The 23,668-nt window shown below is 46.1% G+C and overlaps 1 protein-coding gene across 1 annotated transcript in view; it reads right to left on the bottom strand.

The window, feature by feature from the left end:
- LOC144755741 (interferon-induced protein 44-like) overlaps positions 1-23,668 on the bottom strand; it is a 420,930-nt gene that overhangs the window by 353,126 nt on the left and 44,136 nt on the right. Inside the window, exons 2-3 of the mRNA XM_078644951.1 lie at positions 15,964-16,466; positions 15,824-15,875 (exon numbers count right to left, since the gene is read on the bottom strand). Coding sequence (XP_078501077.1) covers positions 15,824-15,875; positions 15,964-16,456 — 545 coding nt within the window. The 5' untranslated portion in view covers positions 16,457-16,466. The remainder of the gene's footprint in view (positions 1-15,823; positions 15,876-15,963; positions 16,467-23,668) is intronic.

Genomic DNA, 23,668 nt, shown 5'->3' on the forward strand with positions numbered 1-23,668 from the left:
TGTGGATAATGGTCGCTTAATGCATTTACATACGTTGTAAAATTAATGGCAGTTTTTTCCACTCTGTTAGATACAAGAATAAAATCTATGGTACTTTGTCTGCCTCTGCCATGGAAAGTAGAAGCCATCACTGAGTTAGAATTAATTATTTTATTAGCCCCTCCTAGATCTAGGTCAAACAGTGTTTCATTTAGGCTATTTCCTATTCTTGTATGGGGAAAGTGTATAATTGGGCTGTCGCTCTCATCCATAATACCACATATGGTCTGGTTGCTAGCTTGACATAGATACTGATTAAAATCACCGCCCCAAATAATTGTGACCTCTTTCGCTGATCCCTTTGTTAAGTTGACTAATTGGAGACGAATCTGGCATATTACTAGCATTAGTTCTCCCTCTGGAAGGTTGTTGTAAAAGCTTACCAGAAGGAAGGTATCTACTTTGTTGAGGCGAAGGCTAAGTACCTGGAATGAATATGCTACTTACCAGTATGCATCTGTTCTTGGCATGTAGGGCTGCTGACATTCATATCTATAGCATAGATCGCCGCCTAGTGTTGGGTCCGGATGATTGCACATTGTTGTCCTGGAGGAGTCTTCGAAGTATCACGAGATAGGTGGCTCCTCCCCTGGACTACAGTGCGCATGGGCATCGACTCCATCCCCAGATTGTTTTTAGCCATTGTGGCGAAGATGGAGTGTAACAGTGTGAGCGATGACCATGCTAAGAGTAAGTTTGAATTCTGCAGCCGCTACAGGCGCCGGGGAGGAGGGCGGGCGATATGAATGTCAGCAGCCCTACATGCCAAGAACAGATGCATACTGGTAAGTAGCATATTCAGTTCGAGGCATGTGGGCTGCTGAATTCATATCTATAGCATAGAATATATAGCAGTCCCTCCATTAACGGCGGCCGCCTGTGCCAGCTGCAGACGTTTGAAAAAGTGTCTTAAGAACAGCCTGCCCTACAGCTGCTTGGAGTGCACATCTACACAGTAGTGTTTAGTAAATGTGTGTGGTGTAGACCATGTGGCTGCTCTACAAATGTCTTCCAAAGGGATATTACAAAGGAAAGCCATGGAGGCCCCCAACTTGCGGGTGGAGTGGGCTCTGGAGTGGGCTCTGGGGGGGGACCGTTAAAGTGCGCTTAGCCTTGTGATAGCAAATTTGAATACACTTAATGATCCACCTGGCTATACCTGCTTTGGAAATGGGGTTGCCTTTGTGCTGGGCCGAAAAGGCAACAAAGAGTTGTTGTGTCTTCCTAAAATCCTTGGTCCTATCGATGTAGTACATCGAAGCATGTTTGACGTCAAGAGTGTGGAGCATTCTTTCGGCTACTGTCTCTGGGTTTTGAAAGAACGCGGGCAGTTCAATTGTCTGATTGACATGGAACTGTGAAACCACCTTAGGAAAAAATTTAGGGTTAGTGCGCAGCACTACCCTGTTCGAGTGAATTTGTACGAATGGCTCTTGTACGGTGAGCGCCTGGAGCTCACTAACACGTCGCAGAGACGTAATGGCTATTAGAAAAGCCACTTTCCAAGTTAAAAACTGAACCTCGCATGAATGCAGAGGCTCAAAAGGTGGGCCCATCAGCCTGGTGAGGACCACATTAAGGTTCCATACAGGAGCTGGCGGGGTTCTGGGAGGGATGGCCCGTTTAAGTCCTTCCAGGAAGGCTTTAATGGCAGGCACTCTGAAAACGGAGAGATGCTGCCTGTTTTGGAGGTAAGCTGCTATGGCGGATAAGTGTATCCGAATGGAAGCATATGCCAGCTTGCATTTGTAAAGATGCAGCAAATAACAGATGATGTTGTGAGTGGATGCATCTAGCGGGTTGATGTTGTGTTCTGTACAGTAAATGACAAACCGCTTCCATTTTGCTGCATAGCAAGCTCTGGTGGTGGGCTTTCTTGCCTCCCGTATGATATCCATGCAGTCAGGAGACAAGTTAAGGTAGCCAAACTCTAAGACTTCAGAAGCCAGATCGCCAGGTTGAGCTGTTGCGGGTATGGGTGGTGAATGTCGCCATGGTTCTGCGTCAAAAGTCTGGGCGTGAGGTGCAGCCTTTGATGCGGTACCACGGAGAGTTCTAGAAACGTGGTGTACCATGGTTGGCGTGCCCACGTTGGAGCAACCAGGAGGAGTGTCATCGAGTGTTGCTTTAGCTTTCGTGCCACCAGCGGTATGAGAGGTGCTGGGGGAAAAGCGTACGCAAATCTGCCTGACCAGTTCATCCATATCGCATTGCCCTGCGACTGTGGGTGAGGGAACCTGGCGGCAAAGTGTGGCATTTTGCGTTTTCCCTTGTGGCAAACAGGTCTATCTCTGGATGACCCCACTGCTGGAAGTACGGGTGGAGTACTGATGGATGTATCTCCCACTCATGCATTTGGTGGCTGTATCTGCTGAGCAGATCCGCCATCTGATTGTCCTTGCCCGGGAGGTGTTCCGCCATGAGGAAGATGTTCCTCTGAATGGCCCACTTCCACATGCTTTGAGCCAGATGAGACAACTGTGGAGAGTGTGTACCTCCCTGCTTCTGAATGTAGTACATGGATGTCATGTTGACCGTCCGGATCAACACGACCTTGTTGCACAGATGTACTTTGAACGCCTTCATCGCCATGAAGATTGCCATCAGTTCTAGGTAGTTGATGTGCATCTTCTTTTGCTGCGTTGACCATAGTCCCTGCACTGTGTAGTGGAGAACATGAGCTCCCCATCCCTGGAGAGATGCGTCCGTCGTCAGGATAATCTGTCGCACAGGCTCCTGGAACGGTCGGCCCTTGCAAAGGTTGTGTGGATTCCACCAATGCAGAGAGCTGTATGCCCGACCGGTCACCAACACTAGGTCTTTTAACTGTCCGTGAGCCTGATTCCACTGATGTGCCAAGCGCTCCTGAAGCGGATGCATATGTAGCCTCGCGTGCGGGACTATGAAGATGCAGGAGGCCATCATGCCTATCAACTGCATGAACACTGTTGCTGGAAGCGAGTGTTGCGGTCTGAACTTCTGGATGAGCGACTGAATGCGGTCGATCCTCACAGAATTCGGCTGAGCTGTGGCTGCCAGAGTATCTGTTGTCGCGCCCAGATACTGCCGCACATGGGCTGGCTGAAGGTGCGACTTGGGATAGTTTAGTGAGAATCCCAAATTGTGAAGAAGGTGAATGGTGTGGGACATGTTGGCGGCGCACAGCGGGGCCGACTTTGCTTGGACAAGCCAGTCGTCCAGATAAGGGTAAACGTGAACGTTCTGCCTCCTGAGGTGCGCAGCCACTGTCGCCAGGCATTTCGTGAACACCCTGGGCGCCGTGGTCACCCCGAAAGGTAGGACCTTGAACTGATAATGCCGACCCTGAATGGTGAATCTGAGGTATTTTCGGTATGATGGATGTAGTGGAATGTGAAAATATGCATCCTTGAGATCCAAGGTTGCGAGGAAGTCTCCCTGGTTGAGCAACGGAAGAACTTGCTGCAACGTCAGCATGTGAAAATGTTCTGGGTCTGAGGTCCAGTATGGGTCTGAGGGACCCGTCCTTTTTTGGGATTAAAGAAGTACAGGGAATACACACCTGTGCCTTCTTCCTCCACCGGCACGAGCTCGATTGCCCCTTTTTGCAGCATGACAAGTACCTCCTGCTGCAATAAGTGCAAATGCTCTGTGGACATAGGACGGTGTTTTGGTGGTATGTTGGGTGGAGTGGATGTTAACTCCAGACAATAACCGAACTGGATACGTTTCCTGACCCACCTGTCTGTGGTGATGGATTTCCAGACTGGCAGGAACTGCTGGAGTCTCCCCCCGACAGGTGTGGTATGGTCGGGGGGCAGTGGTAGGGCGTCACTGTTTGTTGGGGGCAGAGGAACGGGAGTTGTTATTCCCACGGTCCCTGCCCTTGGAACTGTTGCCCCGATAGCCGCCTCTACTCTGCTTGGTGTAAGAGGACTGCGCCCCTCCTTCAGTGTATTGCGTTTGCTGGGACATTTGGCCTCTGGAAACACCTCTATTGCCTGAGCGACGAAAAGTACTGCCCCTAAACTGTTGGGACTGGAGAGCTCCCATGGACTTTGCAGTCTAGGTATCCTTCTTTATTTTTTCCAGTGTGGTATCCACCTCAGGACCGAATAACCTATCAGGGTTTACCGGCTGATTGAGGATGGTGGTTTGTATCTCCGGCTTGAACCCGGAGATTCTGAGCCATGCCTGACGTCTCATCATTACACTGGTGTTAAGGGCCCTGGCCGCGGTGTCCGCTACGTCCAGTGCACATTTAATAGAAGCGTTGGAGATGAGCTTCCCTTCCTGAATGAGCATCTCCGCCGCCTCTTTATACTGATCTGGTAGATGTTGTAACAGGGTCTCTAGTGTGTCATAGTGAGCCCTGTCATATCTGGCCAAGACTGCCTGAGTGTTTGAGATACGCCAGATATTGGCTGCTTGAGCCGCCACCCTCTTCCCTGATGCCTCCAGCACTTTAGATTCCTTGTCAGAGGGAGGAGCATCACCAGTGGTTTGCGAATTCGCCCTCTTCCGGGCATTAGAAACGACCAGAGAGTCCAATGGCAACTGGCCCTTGATGTAGGTAGGGTCGCCAGGTGCCGGTTTATATTTCTTTTCAATTCGAGGGTTGATCACCCTGGCACGTGTGGGTTCCTTAAAAATGTCCGCAGCATGTTTTAGAACCCCTTTCAACATTGGGAGAGTTTTGACAGTGTTTTCTGCCGTGGAAAAGGTATCAAAAAGGAAGTCCACGTCAATAGGGTCAGCGTGCAGCTCCACGTCATGGTTTTTAGCTGCCCTCTCAATTAGAGCATTAAATGCCGCAGAATCCTCAGTGGGAGAGGGTTTGATATTGTACACCTGAGTGTCGGGGGCAGTTTGCGGATCCCCTGGGTCCCCGGCATCTGCCCAAGAGTCCTGGTGATCCTCAGGATCAGTGTTGGCAGGAAAGTTATACTCCTCGTCATCACCTTCCCCAGCCTCCACATCTGAATAAGTGGGTGAGGGAGTAGCAACTCTTGGAGTCCGTGGAGCAAGTGGCTCAACCAGAACTGGGGAATCTGTAGAAGGCTTCTTGCGCTTCAAAGGAATCGTGTAGGACTCCAAAGGCTGTGTCGCCATGATCTTTCTCTTGTAGAGGGTAAGTTTACCGGTGTCGGCGTCGATAAAGTGTTCCGACTGCTCCTCCATCAAGGGTTGCCGATGCTTCAAGCTTCCAAGCTGCTGAGAAAGCTTCGACCCTGCAGACCCTTGCACGGGCGCTGTGGCAACCGACCTAGGTGCGAAGGCCTTCGGTGCCACCTTCGGCGGCAACGTAAACAGGAGTGGCGTCGAAGACTTTGGCGTTTTAGCAGCCTGCTTCGGTGTTGTGGCATCCTTCGGATCGACCGCGGAAGCCTTGTTCCTGATGCGTTGCAGTGAGTCCGACACCTGCTTCGTAAAGGAAGCGGACGGTTTCGTCGACCCGACAGACGTCCTCGGTCCACCAGCGTGTGAAGACTCGAGCGTCGATGACTTGGTCTTTTCCTGCCGAGGTACAGGATCAGCCCTCTTAGGTGCGTCGTGTCCTCCTTCCGCGTCGACGGCCTTCGGCACCGACGACTTCGGGTCGGCGGCCGTGACTCCCGTGTTCGGGGCCCCGGTCTTCGGCTCGACAGCCTTGATCGATTTTGGATCGACGCCCTTGACCGACTTTGGCTCGACGCCTTTGTTCGACTTCACCGGGTCGACAGCCTTCTTCGGCTTTGGCTGCCCCGACGTATCGGAAGACGAGGAGGCGGCCAGAGGGACAGACGTCTTCTGTTTTGACGGCGTCTTCATCACTTTCGTTTTCGTCGACACCGAAGGTTTCACATTCGGTTTCGTTTTGACTATCGGCGGCTCCGCAGAAGTGTCCGTCGACGGTCTTGGGTAAGGCCGTGTGGCGATCCCGCGACCTGAGCCTTAGTGATTGTTCGAACGGGGCATAGCTCTTCGCCTGAGCTATCTTCCATGGCCCCATAGGCCTCATTGTCGTCTCCTACCTCGTCGACGACTTCTTCTGCATCGAGCGCTTCGACGTCCGCGTCGTAGCCGTAGTCAATCACCTCCGCCGGAGGTGAAATCTGCATATGAACTTCCTGTTCGTCTGCTTCTTCTCTCTCGAAGATGTCCACCGGTGCCGGGGCCGACTGCTGGGCCTCCAGGCGCGCCACGCGCCGAAGTCGAATCGTCTTCTTCGATCGAAACCGGGAACAAGCCATACAGTTGGCTTCATCGTGGTCCGGCGACAGGCACTTGTTGCACACCGGGTGGACGTCGATGAGGGGATACTTCGATCCGCACACAGGACATTTCTTGAACGGGCTCCGTTCCATGATGTGTCGTCGAAAGTCTTGCTGCGTCGACTGGGCCTCGATCACCGAAGAGCCACGCGACTCCTCGGGATGTCCGACTCGGGAACTGAGCCGGAGCAGAGCTGGGCACCGAGCGCAAAACAATACCGGCGGTATAGGAAAAAGGCCTTCAGGCCTTAAGAAAGTCTATATCGATTCCGAACTGGAGATAACGAATATACATCCGAACCCAATGGCAGAAAAAAACAATCTGGGGATGGAGTCGATGCCCATGCGCACTGTAGTCCAGGGGAGGAGCCACCTATCTCGTGATACTTCGAAGACTCTTCCAGGACAACAATGTGCGCGGGTGAGCAGGTAACCCACTGGAGGGCGCAAATGGTGTCTAATCAAACTACACTGCCCAGAATGCAATAACAATGGAAATAATTAGGCACACCGGAGGCCAACTGAAAAACATTTAAATGAGCATGCAGGGGCGGGGAGTTATGCACGAACATTTTCCTGCTCACGTCTGCCTCCTGATGAAGATGGGAGAATCCATTGAAACGCGTTAGGCAAAAGGACACCAATACGGGAGGGAAAGCTGCCTGTTACAGCAAATAAAGATGTTTCTTACCTCTGCTTGGAGTGCGGCCTCAATTGCTGGAGCGATTTTTGGAAGATGTTGTTCACGGCGTGCCTCATGCCGTGGGGGCGACGCACCGCCCGAGGAAAGCAGACCGGGTCCGCTCGAGGGGTAACTACTCCTTGAATTGGGCATTGGAGGTGCTACGGAGTTAAACAGACAGAGTCTCCTCCAGAGGCTCAATGTGGGCTGCAGAAATGGTCCTTAATTAAACGTGAGCAGGTAACCCACTGGAGGGCGCAAATGGTGTTTAATCAAACTACACTGCCCAGCATGCAATAACAATGGAAATAATTAGGCACACCGGAGGCCAACTGAAAAACATTTAAATGAGCATGTAGGGGCGGGGAGTTATGCACGAACATTTTCCTGCTCACGTCTGCCTCTGATGAAGATGGGAGAATCCCGTGAAACGCGGTAGGCAAAAGGACACCAATACGGGAGGGGAAGCTGCCTGTTACAGCAAATAAAGATGTTTCTTACCTCTGCTTGGAGTGCGGCCTCAATTGCTGGAGCGATTTTTGGAAGATATATATATATATATATATATATCGGCTCCACGCTTCCCAAGTGCCTCGTTGCACAGAACAGGAACACGGACTCAGAATATGCCGGTATCAGATTTTCTTTATTTTATCATTTCTTTATGGAACGGTGCATGCGTCAGTCGCGTATCGGACATATATACACACACACACATATATATATATATATATATATATATATAGGTCGTCAGTAAGTGCTCATTAAGTTTGCAGATTGAGTAATAGTCAAGTACAACATATAAGCTGCAGTGAGGATTTCATCATTCATATATGCGTAAAACCTAACACATAGGTGAAGAAACATCTACAGGACCATGCAAAGCCTGAGTGTCAGAATTACAAATTGAACCCATTTTTAAATTAAAATGCTACATTTGGCATTATAAAGTCAGGAGCCACTGCGTCTTGTAAAATTAAAGACTACTTGCATAGTGCTCCAATTCTAAACATGTAAACTATAACCCCTTGCATGTGTAAAGTGATACTGTTGGCTTTAGTGAAATACTGCAAGTGACGTTGCACACTTTAAACTTGCACAGTGTTAGCTACCTACCTATTTCTAACTTTGTGTTAGAATACAACTCTGGAAACACCTTTGTGGAAATAATCATTATCCAACATCCAACAGGGTCGAAGGAAAGCAATAGCACTGGCCCTGTTTGAAGAACAGTTTCATCACTGGCCTTCAGTAACCTCAATCTAAGAGATGCCTTTTGTTTTGATCACAGAATGCCTAAGAGATGTCCCCTGAACAACTTGTCATTGCTCTAAGTGAGAAAAAGTATTTTTCCTACTTTCATTCACGACTCTGCCAAAGGTCCAGCTAGTACTTGTCTCTCTGCTTTTACAGTCACATTGCTTGAATTCTCCTTACTTTCCTAGGCTTGGAAAAAGATAGTCTGTAGCAACAGACATTCTTAATCAAACCCAAGAACCTCCTAGCCTTGAGGATGATAAACAGACCACAGTTACCAGTCCTCAGAGTAGCCTTTCAGAGTCAGAGACTCAGGAAGCAGGAGTCAAACTCCTCAGTACTTCTACAGGTAGACAGGCTTTATTCCTTAAGGCAGTCTTTTATTTTCTCAGCACCATGCAGCACTGTGAAATCCCCTTCAGCGAGATGACATAGCACTTCTTTTCCAATGCGGATATAGTGCAAGATATCAAGGCAGTAGTTCCTGGTGAAGGAGTCGACTGAAGCAGACATTGCACTCCAACAAATATTCAGAATGGCAAGGCCTCTGCATAATACCAAGGAAGAAGTATTTAACCATGTACAATTTGCAAATGCAAAAAGCTGGCTTTTTTCTTGGCTAGGAAACAGCATGCATAATGCCAATCCACCAGATCTGGTCATCAAAAGCATGATCCTGGGTTATGTCATGTAAAAGTAAAGATCCCAATTAGGGTCCAAATGATGCAGTTTTGCCTGCTCATTGGAAGGGATGGAAAACATTTGCAGGCTTTGACAAGGAACAGGATAATTACCTTAGGAAGAAAGGATGCACTCATCCAAAGCACCAACTTGCTCCCTACGAATGACACCTCATCGATCAGCGGTAACAGCAATAAGGGAAAACGTGTTCTAAGGAACAGAACAGCTGTGCCTGGGCTCAAAAGGCAAGTCGGTCAAAAAAGTGGGAATCAAATTCAGCACCCATTCAGCCACAATGAACATAAAAGAACTAAAAGGGTGTATACAAGAAAGTGCATCCCAATAGGTGAACAAAGAAAAACAGATCGAGAAAAGTGCTAACCTTTCAAAGAAATCCAATCAATGCTTCGCTGAGCTAAAAATAGTACAAACTAGTAAAACATCAGACAAAATTAAGTTGAGTGGTCCAACTCTCTCCTCAGTCCCAAAGGGGAACCAATGACAGGAAAAAATAGATGTTGGGGCGTGATGGCTATCAGTGAGAATGGCATCCACAATCTCTGAAAGTAGATTAAAGGCACTAAAATTACCCTGCTCAATCTCAAAGCATCAAAGTGCAAGCTGAAAAGATACAGGTGGAGCACCATACTCACCACTGTGAGAGGAGGTAATCCCTGAATGGAACAGGAAAGCCCAAATCCTGCATCTTGAACTTCTCTTTGCAGAGGAAGGTGTTCATTACTTGGGATTTGATATGGGCTGAAAGATGCCTTTACTTCTTTTGACTCAAACGTAGCAGGAGTAACATCCCAAGTCTGTGTCCACCTCATAACCCACTCTATGGCTACTTTTCTCAGAAAGGACAGCATGTCCTTAAGGATTTGAGCGCAAATGACTGATGGGGCAGATCTAAGGGGGGAATTTTGAGAGGAGTTTCCAAACTTGATCAAAGTGTCTTCCTGGAGAAGCCATGCCCAATAAGAGCATCATTTCATATCTTTATTTGAAGTGCACATGTTTTGAAAGCCCATAATCACTCAAAGGGATGCCCATCAGGTGTACATGTATATACCTGAAGAAACTGATACAATGTAACCAGGTGTGTTGGTGAATGGCAACTGAAGCGTCTACGGATTTGCAATGAAGTTAGACATGTACAGTCCAGTATGCATCATCTGCTTTGCCTCCTTCTGACCATAATTTAGTAGCTACAAGAAGGGACAATATTAAATTAGGAGGATATTCATTGACAACACAGCCATATTACAAAGTTGGTAGATGTTACACTCTAGCAAGAAATTGACTTCAGAGAAGCACAGGGATAGATTTCCATAATATAAAACCTTCTACCCTATAGGTTGGGCTCATGTTCCAGAGGACTGAGATGATTACCGTGGGATTTTGTTAGGACACTGATCACTTTGCTCCCAGGTAAGAGGTTGACAAAGAGAAACATCAGTCCCCCAACACCAACATATGGCACCTCGCCACTAGGCAAATCACAGGAGCAGAGAGGGGCTTATATGGAAGAACAGACTTTAAAAAGGAAGAGGCAGGCTGAAGAATTTCAGTCAAGAAGTTAGCCTTGGAACCCTCAATTAGAAGAGGATGTTACATAATTTGAAAGGCAACCACCTCGAGAATAGACTAGAATAGAAAGACAGTCCAACTCAAGGGTGTCCAGACATCTAGCATTATGTAAATAAATGTGCATGCTACCATCCGTGTACTAGAGGAAAGGGGTTATCCACATCGCTTTCATCATCTTTAGTAGGGAGGGCACAATTGTGGCCATCGGCATGTATCAGAATCAGAGCAAAAAAACTGGTTATCAGCATGGTGAGCTGTGGATCATGTGTCAGAGGCGGATGCATGACGTTACAACGCAGGCTATTACAACGCCTGCCTTTACAACGCGGTTTTTACATCGCAAACCTTTACAACGCATAGCGTTTAGAGGTGCTGGATAGTGGTAAGTATAATTTTCTAATCCAACTCCAGTCCCCGTGGACACTAGGGAAGGTGTTGGATAGAAAATTAAACGTATTCCCTATCCTAGAGCGCCCCCCAGCGCAATGCGTTGTAATGGGTTGCGTTGTAATGACCGCGTTGTAATGGTAGTGCGTTGTAAAAGTTTCGTTGTAAAGGTTGTTCACCGTCAGAGGCTGGTACATACAGTTGTCCACAAAAGAGGCCATAACTATTTCTCTGGCCTTAGTCAGAATACACTCTTTCTTACTGGCAGAAGAGGTTGACTCTAGAGTCAGTACTGGGCACATGGTGGTCTTCACCAGAGCAACACAGAATGTCCCCAATACCTAAGTGGCCTGAGCAGCTCAAAACATGGTTGACCTGAAGGCTCCTTTGGCCAGAGTGAGACAGAGTTGATGATCTGGAGTATGGCCTGAGTAAAGTCTGCCATTTGCTGAAACAGAAAAGTAGCTAAATCTCCAGTCTCAACTTCAATTGACACTGCCTCAGAAGACAATTTTAAGGCTAGAGTGTTGGAGAGATGTGATCAACTGTCAAACATGATTGTGGATGAGGCGGGATGAAGAGAACTCCTGCTTGGGAAGCATTTTATTGTTCTTCTGGGAGGTCTTTTTGTTGTACTGCTTAGTTGTAGAGAACCGTCCTGTGGAAGGAGATCTCAAATGAGAACAAACACCCTCCTACAGGCCTGGGCAATATAAAAATTGTGTTCCCTCTCACTGATCTCCTTGGAGTGCATACGACCACATTTGTCACTGGAACTAGAGTTGTGCTTGAAGACTAGGCACTAGAGACATATGTCATGAAGATCCAAGATCAACATCCTTTTCAGACAGGTGCTCTTCTTTTGAAGCTTGAGACTTTCAAAGATGACAAGCCCAACCATACCGTACCAAATATATCTTTCAAAGAATATAAAGTATAACAAAAATGAAGACTTGAGCTCCAGCGTGACTAAAATCAGCAAGCAAGGTGGCTTCTAATATGGATGTGTCCCCTCATATTCAAAGGAAGACCTCAAGCTGTGGATAAAACCCCACAACATTACCTATTGGCGCTGAGAGCTATTGCAAGTTTTCCAGAACCAGTCTGGTGCCTGGGAGGATTCGGGAAGTGAAGACGATGGACCAGAAGTGCATGCGGAATGTATCAGGAATACATCCAGCCTTTGGTGCATGTGAAACACGGGATCTTAATTGGACAGGCAGCCGATGTTCTGCAACAGGCCTAAATTTAGCACTGAAACGGCCTTGCTGTCGATAACGGACGATCTGCGATTGTACCAGGACTGGGGCTATTCCGTTGTCCTGGTGCTCCTAGATTTATCGGCAGCGTTCGATACTATCTCTCATAACATCTTGATCGAACGCCTGTCTGTGAGTGGTATCGGCGGTAGGGCCCTGGATTGGATCAAGAGCTTTCTCTCCCACCGCACCCAATCTGTCACCATGGGTGAATTCAGGTCGGAAGAAGTTGGCATCAACAAGGGAGTCCCGCAGGGCTCTTGTTTGAGCCCGACCTTATTCAACACCTATGTGGCTCCCTTGGCAGATGTTACCAGAGCTTTTGGTTTCCATCCGGTGTCATATGCGGATGATATGCAGCTGCTCTTCCCCTTTAAACATCTTACTCCAGAAATTATTCAATCATTTTCGGATGGGATGAAGGCAGTTGCAAGGTGGATGTCGTCCAACTTTCTATTGTGTAACGTTGGAAAGACAGAGGAGATGCTTTTCGGGGAAGCTAGGGCTCAATGGTCCCCCGACTGGTGGCCTCTTGATCTGGGCCCAGTCCCTGAGCCAAAAGCAGTTATCAAGAACTTAGGAGTCAGATTGGAGCCGGAGCTGTCCATGAAGCAAAATGTCAACATTACTGTGGGATCTTGCTTTCATGTGATTGGTCTCCTTCGTAAAATCTTTCCTTTTCTCCCTGACTCCTATAGGAAGACCTTAGTTCAGGCGTTGATCATAAGTCGCCTTGATTACTGCAATGGCCTCCTGGCAGGTGCAAATGAGGAGGTTCTGGACCGCCTACAAGTGGTGCAAAATACAGCAGCCAGGTTGGTGCTAAATGCACCCCCCAGATCCCCTTCAAAACCTCTACTTCATAAACTTCACTGGCTACCAATACGCTTGCGAGTGAAGTTTAAAACCTGCTGTATTATACACAAGGGCCTAAACCAACTGGGACCAGAATATCTGGCCAGAAAATTTGTCCCATATGTCCCTACCCGTGCTCTCAGATCTAGTGACCAGTTGCTACTAAGTGTCCCAAAGATAACCAAATCAAGGCTAGGTGGCAGGGCTTTGTCCGTAGTTGGCCCCAGTCTTTGGAACTCACTCCCGCTTGCACTAAGACAATGTCACAATCATCTTCAATTTAGGAAACTATTAAAAACATTCCTTTTTAATTTATTTTAAATACCAATTGCTGGATTATAGGAGTCTATACTGCATTTATTTTCATTGTTCTGTTGTCAGTTTTTACTGGTTCGTCATCAGCGCGGAGATACACCTACGGGAGTTTATTCATAGCGCTTTACAAACATGCAAATAAATAAATAAAATAAACAGGCAGCTGTGTAAACATTACAGTCAGTGTAAAATGGCAACCAATTTTCAGATGAGGTAAAGAAACTGTTGGAGCACTGTTAAAGCACTGTTACTTACAGGGATAGCATAAGGGAAACATACAACCAAAGTGAAACATGCAAGCCATAAAACTAAAGTTAAGGGGTATAGAAACAGTTTTGTAACATATAACAAGAAATAATACAATTCCATTCAGCCTCCTAGCCATTGCTCAGGGGAGCATTTCAAATCAGGAACAGAACGTTTACAGAAATTACAACTCTCCCAAGTATTTTGTTAATGATGTTAGAGGAATCATGATGGCGTACAAAATTATTTGGGGTTTGGAGCTGGAGGCATTTCTACTGGGCAGAATGGGGGATAACAGATCACAAGGAAATGCTTCGGATGTCTCTCATGAGGGGGAAGAGGGCAATCAAGGGATCCAGAATAGCAATAAAGTGACACTGTAAACAAAATCAGTCGATGACAAATGGTGAACAATTGGTGTTCACTGGACAGCTGGGAAACTTAACTGTAGGCAAACCGTGATCAACAGTTATGCGATATATGGATATTATAAGGAATACATCGGCAACTTTGTTCATGATCTTTCGAGATAGTCTTGAGAGTTTTCTGACAAAATGAGACGTTTGGAGACGTTGTAGTAGGTGGAGGTAACACTATGTGGTCTTAGTGGTGCTTCTTGCTGGAGCCAGTCAGGCTGTCCTTCTGGCCTCTAATTAATGGATGCCCATCGCTTCCCCTTTCTGATCAGTGACCTGGAAGGTTAGTGTGAACCTTAACTGGGTTTCACTGGAATGGTTAGTAGGTTGTGGTTCAAAGGTACGGGTTGGCATGAATTGAGCTAATTGGAGAGCATGATGGTACAAAAGGGAAATTCCCAAAACAGGGTCCCAGCCCCTTCAACAACGCATTCTGGCAATTAACCGCATCACTGTGTGGTATGTGGCTATGTGTTTTACTTTGTTGTGGGTGAGTGTTTGTGTAAATCTTTGTATGGGTGTTATTTCATCTGATATAGTGCTTGAGGGAAGGTCGTGGTGTACTGTGTGCAAGTCTTCAGAATGTGTGATGCAGACGTTGACTTTGAAGAGGAATCTACTATTTGAAGCAGCTCTGGAAGGCCGTTTGTTCTGCTGTGCTCCTCCTTCTTGGGTGAATAACCTTGTGCTTCAACTGAATGCTGTCTGAAAATGTCTTTTACTTAAACTGGATCCTCATTTTATAATTCTTTGGCTTGACCCATGTCACCATCCAGAGCGGCACCCTGAAGCACTGCATCCTCCTGAATGTCATGATGTAAAGACTCACTGGACTGTGTGCCCACAGCTACTAAGGATACAGAAGTGAATAAGACTGACTAGAATAACTGCATACCAAACTGAAACATATTTTGAATCACATCAAATTAGAACACAGAATCATGGGCAGGCAAGGCAGCAAGTGCAAGAAATTCTGAGCACCATACCTGACCACGGATCACCTTCTGTCATAATCTTTGGTAGGGTTTAGGAGATAAGTGCTCAAAGCTTGGTATGGGGCTTTGAGGAAAGAAAATCAACATCAGACTACTTATCAATGATCCTCATGCAGCATACCTCCTCTCTACTCTTTGCATCAATGTGCTCTGGCCATACTCCCTCAGTTCGAGTGATGGGTAACATCCTCTGCCGACTTCGCAATAGGACGCACAATGGCCCTCCCTAAGAGTTGTGGTGCCATTAACTCACCTCACTTTGGGTAGTTGGCGCCTTCAGATAAATCAACATGCTAATGCACAGTGCGTACCTGCATGAGCTGTGACAATCCTGGAAGTCAGGAGAGAGCTCAAACCAGAGCCCAAATCAGTGGAACGGTTACATTTGTACTTCTGAAGAAAATATTTTGATAGCACAAGCATCACAATTTATTTCTACAATACATCCGGATCCCCACATTAAATACACTTTTTTGTGCCTTTTTAATCATAAAACTGTTTTGTAACTTTTTTGTGCATATTGACTTTTTATTTACTGTAATATTCTTTTGATGCCGTTGAACATCTACTACATGCACTTGTTTTTCGGACGAAGGCCTTGCTTGTGCCAAGCTACCAAGTGCACACTCAGGATTCCTCAAAGAAACCTGCATTTCCTTTCAGGTGATACTGTTTTGACGGTGTGGGAGCTGAGAGACAGAGGCCTATCCCTCCCACAGCTTTAATGTTCTGGTTTCCTACAATACAGCATACTGATGGATTTAGAGTTGGACATTGAGAAGAAAAGAATATTCATATATAAGGCTAGTTTCATTTTGTAAAAATTCCTGACATTGTCTCCATTTAATTATTCATACATAAAACTTACTCTACCGCCCACGAAATCTTCCTCCATGGGGAATCCATATTATTACCAACACCTATGGAATCAGAATCAGAGACAAAGAATGACTTAGACGAATATAAATAACTAAAGAATTTATAAATTGTCTCAAATTGAATACGAACCTTCTACACGATATACTTCAATTTCCACCAGGGTCCTGTCATCTCCAAATAGGTCAAAAGTTTTATATTCGTAATCATTTGTAGCATTTGAGACAACTTGTAAACCGTTAGTAAGAAATTGCAATGATGAATTTCCAAAGGAAGGGCCATATTGTGACAGGTCATAAATTGCTGCGTCCGCGTTCTTAACAGGAATTTTCATAGGGTGAGGCAGGGCGTTCTTCGTGTTAATTCCGAAGAGAAAGGCGTTATCATCCTTTACAAACACCTGTCTTGACCTGAAACCTTCACTTGAAAAACCTCCAAAAATATACCCTGAATTATTATACCCAACCACTAAAGTAGAGCCCTGTGCGTCACATTTATGATGAAATACTTGAGGAGTAAACCCGTGGTCACTTCCCTTATACACAAGGCACAAGCGAGCACTTCCCAAGAGCTGGCAGAGTTGTTTTTCAACATCCTTTGTTAACCTTGACCGGACTTCAGGCATTCTTTTGGATCTAAAGGAATAGAAAACAAAAACACAAATATATTAATAATATGTATATTAAAGTGAAGCTTCATTTAAATTATCAGTGAATTAAAACCCATCCCGATTAACATGCCGCATGTCTATATAAATCTTGTACAAGACATATGTAAAATACACAGAAGTTCATTTTATGACACCTGGATAGGTGTGTTACAAATTACGCACGATTATGTCACAAAACACCAAACTTTTCCTCTTGGCGTTCCCGGTCTGGAGCATTTTCATAGAATTCTAGATGACACAAGTCAGACCCCTCTTAAGTGAATGAAGGGGCATACAAAAGCAAAAGCCTGCTAGATTTAGCTCATGTATGTATTTTCCTTCGTGAACAGTTAAACTAGTCGGCGAAAAATGTACTACTGTCAGATTTATCAGCTAATGTTTATAGTGTACCTGCAGATCTGGGGTCGCCCCTTATGTGACCAGCAGAAACAAGAGAAATCACTCGCGCTGCAAAAAACCAGAGGCTGCACTCTGAACTGCCTTCTGTTGTAACTGATAGCCTTCTTTAACCCCTTTGCTGCCTGCCCCCCCCCCCGCACCCGTGCCATACTTTTTTTTTCTATTTTATTTAACTTTTTGTCCACATAAGGTATCCACACCAAATGTGTGTCCTTTCCCCCTAACATCTGGAGGATTCTAAAGGTACCCAAGGTTTGTGGATTCCCTTGGAGGGCACTGGGAAATGAGGAAAAACAGAGATACATTTTGTCTTTTTGAGGAAAATGTGCTGCAGAGGACAGCGTCTGTTTTTTTTTCTCCTGCAAATGGTATCAACAAAGAGTTTGTAGTGCTAAAATAACCATCTTTCCAGCTTTCAGAATCAGTAAAACGTTTGTAAGAAAACCAACATTTTTTACAAAGTTTTGCCATTTTACTGGGACATAGTCTATTTTTCCTAATGTTTGTGCTTTCAACTGCTTTCCAGTTAGTGGTAGAAATGGGTGGATCCCGGAAAGCTATACATTTCTGAAACGTAGACAGAATTCTGAATTCAGCAAGGGGTCATTTGTGTAGATCCTTCAAGATTTTTATTATAGGAACAGTTGATAATGTTCAGCTGTAACTTCTTCTAAGTATGAAAGATATTTGAAAGCAATATACCGTTACATCCGCTAGACCCTTCTAGTTGTGGGGATATATAGGACTTGTAGGTTCACCAAGAACCCGAGCAATCCAGAGCCAATAACTGAGCTGCGTCTTGCAATGGTTTTCCATTGTGTACCAGGTATATAGCAATTCATTTGGCAAAATATAAAGAGTGAAACATAGATACCAAGGAAACCTACTTAATTCTGAATTGGGAACAAAATATAGAGTTTAGAAGCAGTGGTTATTTGCACATCCCCAAATTTGTGGGCGCCCATACCAGCATGTGAATTCAAGGACCTTTTTCAAAATGACATCTTTTTTTTACAAATTGTCTTACATTTGGAAGACAGAAATGCAAAGAAAGTCAATTAGTAAGAACACTTGTTCTACTATTCTGTGTTCCCCTAAGTCTCCAGATAAAAATGCTACCTCAATTGTGTGGGTATGCCTAGTGCCTGCGAAAGGAAACAGCCCAACACGCAATGTGGATACATCAAATTTTTCCAGTGAAAACTGGCCCTTATTTTGCAATGTGCCTAGCTGTGGATTTTGGACCCCAGCTCAGCCGGCACCTAGCGAAACCTAGCAAACCCTATACATTTTTGAAAACTAGACACCCAGCGGAATCGAGGATGGGGTGACTTGTGTGGCTCTCACCAGGTTCTGTTGCCCAGAATCCCATGCAAACCTTGAACTTTGTAAAAAAACACATTTTCCTCACATTTCTGTGATGGAAAGTTCTGGAATCTATGGCGAGCAAGTTCCACCCACCCAGCGTTCCTCCAAGTCTACCGATAAAAACATTACCTCACTTGTGTGGGCAGGCCTAGTGCCCGGTACAGGAAATGGCCCAAAACGTATTATAGAGCCATCAAAAATGTTAATTCACAAAACCACCTGGTTCTGCAAGGGGTTCTCTCCGTTTTTGGCCCCGGGCTCATCGGCCATAAAGTGAAACCTACCAAACCCAGACATTTCTGAAAACTAGATACCCAGGAGAGTCCAAGGGGAGTCCAAGAATGTGTGACTTGCATGGCTTCCCCAATGCTTTCATACCCAGACTCCCCAGCAACCCTCAAATGTGGCAAAATAAATCACATTTTTCTCACATTTGTGTGTGGGAAAGTTGTGGAATCATCAGACCAGCACAAATTTCCCACCACCCAGTCTTCCCCAAGTCTCCCGATAAAAATGGTACCTCACTGGTGTGGGTAGGCCTAGTGCCCGTGACAGGAACTGGCCCAAAACTTTTTGTAGAGGCATCAAAAACGATCAATAACAAATCATCCTGCTTTTGCTATGGGGTCACCTGTATTTCTGGCCCCGGGATCGGTGGCCATGTAGGGAAACCTACCAAACCCAGACATTTATAAAAACTAGACACCCGGGGGAGTCCAAGGATGTGTGGCTTGCATAGATCCCCCAAGGATACCTACCTAGAATCCCCTGTAAAACTCAATTCTGCTAAAAAATCAAATTTTTCTCACATTTCTGGGGAGGGGTGGGAATTGATGTGCTGGCACAAATTTCCTACCACCCAATGTTCCGCTTGTTCTCCCGAGTAAAATGCCATTAGGGAAGCCTACTAAACCCAGACATTTCTAAAAACTACACACCTGGTGGAGTCCAGTTATTTGTGGTTTGCGTGGATGTACCAAAGTGTTCTTACCCAGAATACCAGCAAACCTCAAATTTAGCTAGAAAGTCAAATTTTCCTCACATATCTGTGTGGCAAGGTTGTGAGATCACCACACCGGCACCAATTTCCCACCACCCTTCGTTCCCCTCACTCTCCAGCAACGCTAGCCTAAGGGCCACTTCCTGACATGCCTATAAACATGTCACTGGTGCCTAGTGGGCTTTCTCCCCCCCTCGGAGGCAGATTGGGGCTATTGCCCCCATCTGCCCCCCAGGGGGTCAGACCGACGGGCTATTTTTTGGGGGATGGGGCATTTGCATCACCAAATATGGGCAGCCCACACCTCTCTTTTATAAAACAAATCCCTGGTATTTAGTGTGCTTTCTGCCCCCCCCCAGTGGTAGAACGGGGGTAATAACCCATATCTGCCCCCTCAAGGAGTGCAGAAGGTCTGTCCTTCTTTTTTTTGGGTATTGGGGGCCTTTGCATGCCCAATCTGGCCCGCCCCCACCCCTCTTTTAGATAGAAAAAAAATCCCTGGCGTCTTGTGTGCTTTCTGCCCCTCCGGTAGGAACATTGGGGGCTATCGCCCCCATCTGCTTCCGGGGGTGGGGGGGCAGAATGACTTTGCCAATATTTCGGGGGTGGGGGCATTCTGATGCCCATTTAGGACAGCCCCTACTCCTAAGTTTGCACACACCAAAAAATCCCTGATGCCTAGTGTACTTTCTGCCCCCCCTGGGGAGGCAGACTGGGGCCTATTGCCCCCATCTGTGCCCCAAGGGGGGGGGTGGGGGGTGGGCAGAAAGACTGTGCTAAAATTGCAGAGGGGTGGGGGCATTATAATGCCCATTTAGGGAAGCTCCCACCCCTAAATCTGTGCACAAAAAAATCACTGGTGTCTAGTGGCCTTTCTGCCCCCCCCAACCCCCCAGGGGGCAGATTGGGGGCTATTTCCCACATCTGCACCCCAGGTGGGGAGGAAAGACTGTGCCCTTGGAGCAGATCAGATACAAAGGTCCACACAAAGAAGCACTACAATTAGTATTACTAGGTGCATCAATAATTGGCATTATTACCCATCCTAATAGTATTCTTTTTACAGACTTGGATTCAAGCACATGGCCTACAGGTATAAACCAAGGTACTCAACCAATTTAACTAGCTTTTAAGGCATACATTGCAATGGAACAATTAGAACCCCAGAGCCTCTCTTTTTTTATCTGAAGAAAACCCCTTAAATTCACAAACAAGCCCATTTCTCTTTTGTGATTAATTGAAATGAATTAGGGAATGGGTCAAGAAACTTTAAGAAATTGTATTACTGGTTTACTCGGGTGTGAGACCTGGTCAAGCGGCAAGCACAATCTTTGTCAGGGTATGGCAGAAGCAAACCCTAAATTGACCTGTACTCAACCCGCTCGTAGCTTGACAGAGAGCAGCCAGGTTTAACTTAGAGGCACTGTTTAAAGTATTTGTTAACACTTCGAACAATAAAACAGGGAAAACATGACACAAAAGATCCCATACCAGGTTAGAATAATAAACCTTAATTCAATAAATAAAATAGGACCAAAACGACAAAAATCCTATCAGCAGAACCATAGACATTGAATTTGAAAGTGTTTAGAGAAAATAGCGCCAAAAGGCATAACGCGAGAACTGTGGCTATCTGCCCATGTCAGACCGGGACAAATTCACAAGTTCAGGCCGACCACTAAAAACCGCAGGCTGGCTACAGGGCCCACTGAACAAAGTACCTTCAATTCTGGGTTGCAGAGTATTGTGTGGATCAACGTCGAAGTTGTGTTGCGCAGCCAGAGCAATGCATCTGTTCCAAGATGCGGTGAGGAAGCGAAGGAGTGCAGAGCCAACGAGGATCCTGTTGACAGGGCTGGCGATGCTTAGGCTGGTGTTGAGGATGTGGTGTGAAGTTGGGGCGATGCATCAGTTACGAAGAGCTGCGAGGCTACGATGTGGAGTCAGGCGTCATAGTCAAGGCTGCCGACAAGGGATTCGAGGACCTGAGTCAGGATGTGTCACACAGTGGCAGGTCTGAAGGTTTTGTGGGTTGCAGAGGCAAAGAGGGTCTTGCAATAGGTCCACTCCACGCAGCAGCAGAGATGCGTTGTTTCTGCTGGGGTTGCACCACGCAGCACAGGAGATTAATTGGTTTTGCTGGTAAGCCTTAAGGCCACTTCTAAGGGCCCAGGACTGGGGTGGAACCATTGGAAGGGTAGACTCACAGATGGCAGAGTCCAGGTGCAGGATTCAAGCTATACTGGCTTACGAGGGGTGATACTCCGAAACTGGTCCAAATATGTTTGTTTCTGCTGTGGGTTGAAAGCTTCAGCCCTCCGTCCATCATCTTGTTTTAATTGCTATGTTCACCCTCAGTGGCCAAGGGTATGCCCATACGTGAGTGCCTTGCTCACTGTGTCAATGGATGCAAGCTAGCCTGGCTGATGAGTGATACCCCCAAACCGGTCCAAGGACCTGCCTGGCAGTTCAGATTGGACTATTCCCATGAGGAGAAGGGTCAAGACTGATTTGCATATGGCTGGGTCCAAACTGGGCTGGCACAATGAGCAAAAATACGATGGAGTCAACCCAGATCTCTTGACTGGGGTTGAGTGGTTGAAAAGCTTTCAAACTCTGTCCATTATCTTGTTGTGTTTGCTATGTTTGCCCTAAGTGGCTGAGTGTATGCCAAGACGTGGGTCCTTTGCTCGCTGTATCACTGGATTCAAGCTAGCCAGGCTGATGAGGGGTGATACCCCAAAACTGCTCCCAGGATGCTTGCTTCCAGTGCAGGGGGGACCTGGCCTGGCAGTTCAGGCTGGACGGTCCCCATGAGGAGCAGGGTCAAGACTGATTTGCATATGGCTGGGTCCAAACTGGGCTGGCCATGTGAGGAAAAAAGTTAAAAGTGAGTTAAGAGGTCTAATTTCCTCTAATGTAGATGACAGCTGTACGCCAAGATAGGAAAGGGGGCCAGATGCCCACGGTATCGAGTGACTCTGGGCAATATGAGCCGTGGAGTCAGGCGACACAGAAATATTCAGGACCTGTGGTTTATTCAGATTGATATGAAAGCCTGACACCTCGCTAAACCCCCTTAGTTCCTGTAAAACAGGAGGCATCGCGTCTCTGGGATTATCAATGGCCACTATTACATCATCAGCATACAATGTAATGGCGTGTTCCTCTCCCCCAAAGCACACTCCAGTGATATCAGGGTGATTTCTGGCCCTTTGAGCTAAAGGTTCCATATAGAGAGCAAACAACAAGGGTGATAAAGGACACCCCTGTGTGTTCCCCGCCTAATAGGAAAGGGGGCAGAACTTTTCTCCTTAACTCTATCCGGGGCATGCAGTTTCCCGTAATTGCTCAACACCTAGGCCTTAAATCTTTCTCCAAAGCCAAAATGTTTTAAAACATCACATATGTACCCTGTAACTAAGCCGCTTGGCCACAGAGCGCTCTATAAATCCCTTTTTCATTTCATTTCATTTCATTTCATTTCATTTCATTTCACTATTATCTTCAAATAAACTTCATCATAAAACTTACACTACCTGCCTACAGAGGATCATGTATTTCTTGCAGCAATGGTGATGAGTAGAGACAGCCTAAGTGTGAACAAGTTTGAAGAGAAAGATTAAGTTACCTGAAACAAGTGAAAGGACATGGGAGAAAAAAATAAAGTCTACAAGAAACTTAGGGCCATATGTATCAAGCCAAATTGACTGTGCAAACGCCGAAATTCGCAGATTTTCGGCGTTTGCGAATGCAATTTGGACTAATGGTATGTATCAAGGAAATCTGCTTGAAAAATAAGGAATCGCAAAATTTGCGATTCCTTATCTTGCGATTGCATTTAAGGAAGTTTGCGATTCCTTAAATGCAATGTAAGAAGCCCAAAAAAATACCAAATTGGCCTTAAGGAATCGCAAATTACCACCAACTTCTAGTTGGTGGTAAGTTGCGAATTCCTTTCAAAATGCATATTTTTTCATTTTTCAAAGTGCCATGTGACGCACATACATGCCCTTAGGGCATGTATGTGCGCCACATGTGCACCCATGCAGATTTCAGGGGTGCAACAGGGTGTCGTTTGGACACCCCTGCACCCTTGGAAATATTCTCAATTTGTGATTAGCCAATTGAGATTCGCAAATTTCCCCTTCATTCCTATGGGCCTCCTGGCCCATAGAAATCAATGGGAAATTATTCCTTAATTGCGATTAGCAATTTGCTAATCGCAATTAAAGAATTCTAAGAATTCTAAGAAATTGCAAAAAAAAAACGAATTTCTACATACATACCATTTTGCGATTTCTAAATAGCGATTCCTTAAAAATCGCTATTTAAAAATCGCAAAAGGGAATGTTGATACATATGGCCCTAAGAGAAAGGAGATGAAGATAAATGTGAAA

The sequence above is a fragment of the Lissotriton helveticus genome, chromosome 1_1, assembly GCF_964261635.1.
Source record: "Lissotriton helveticus chromosome 1_1, aLisHel1.1, whole genome shotgun sequence".
Taxonomy (NCBI): domain Eukaryota; kingdom Metazoa; phylum Chordata; class Amphibia; order Caudata; family Salamandridae; genus Lissotriton; species Lissotriton helveticus.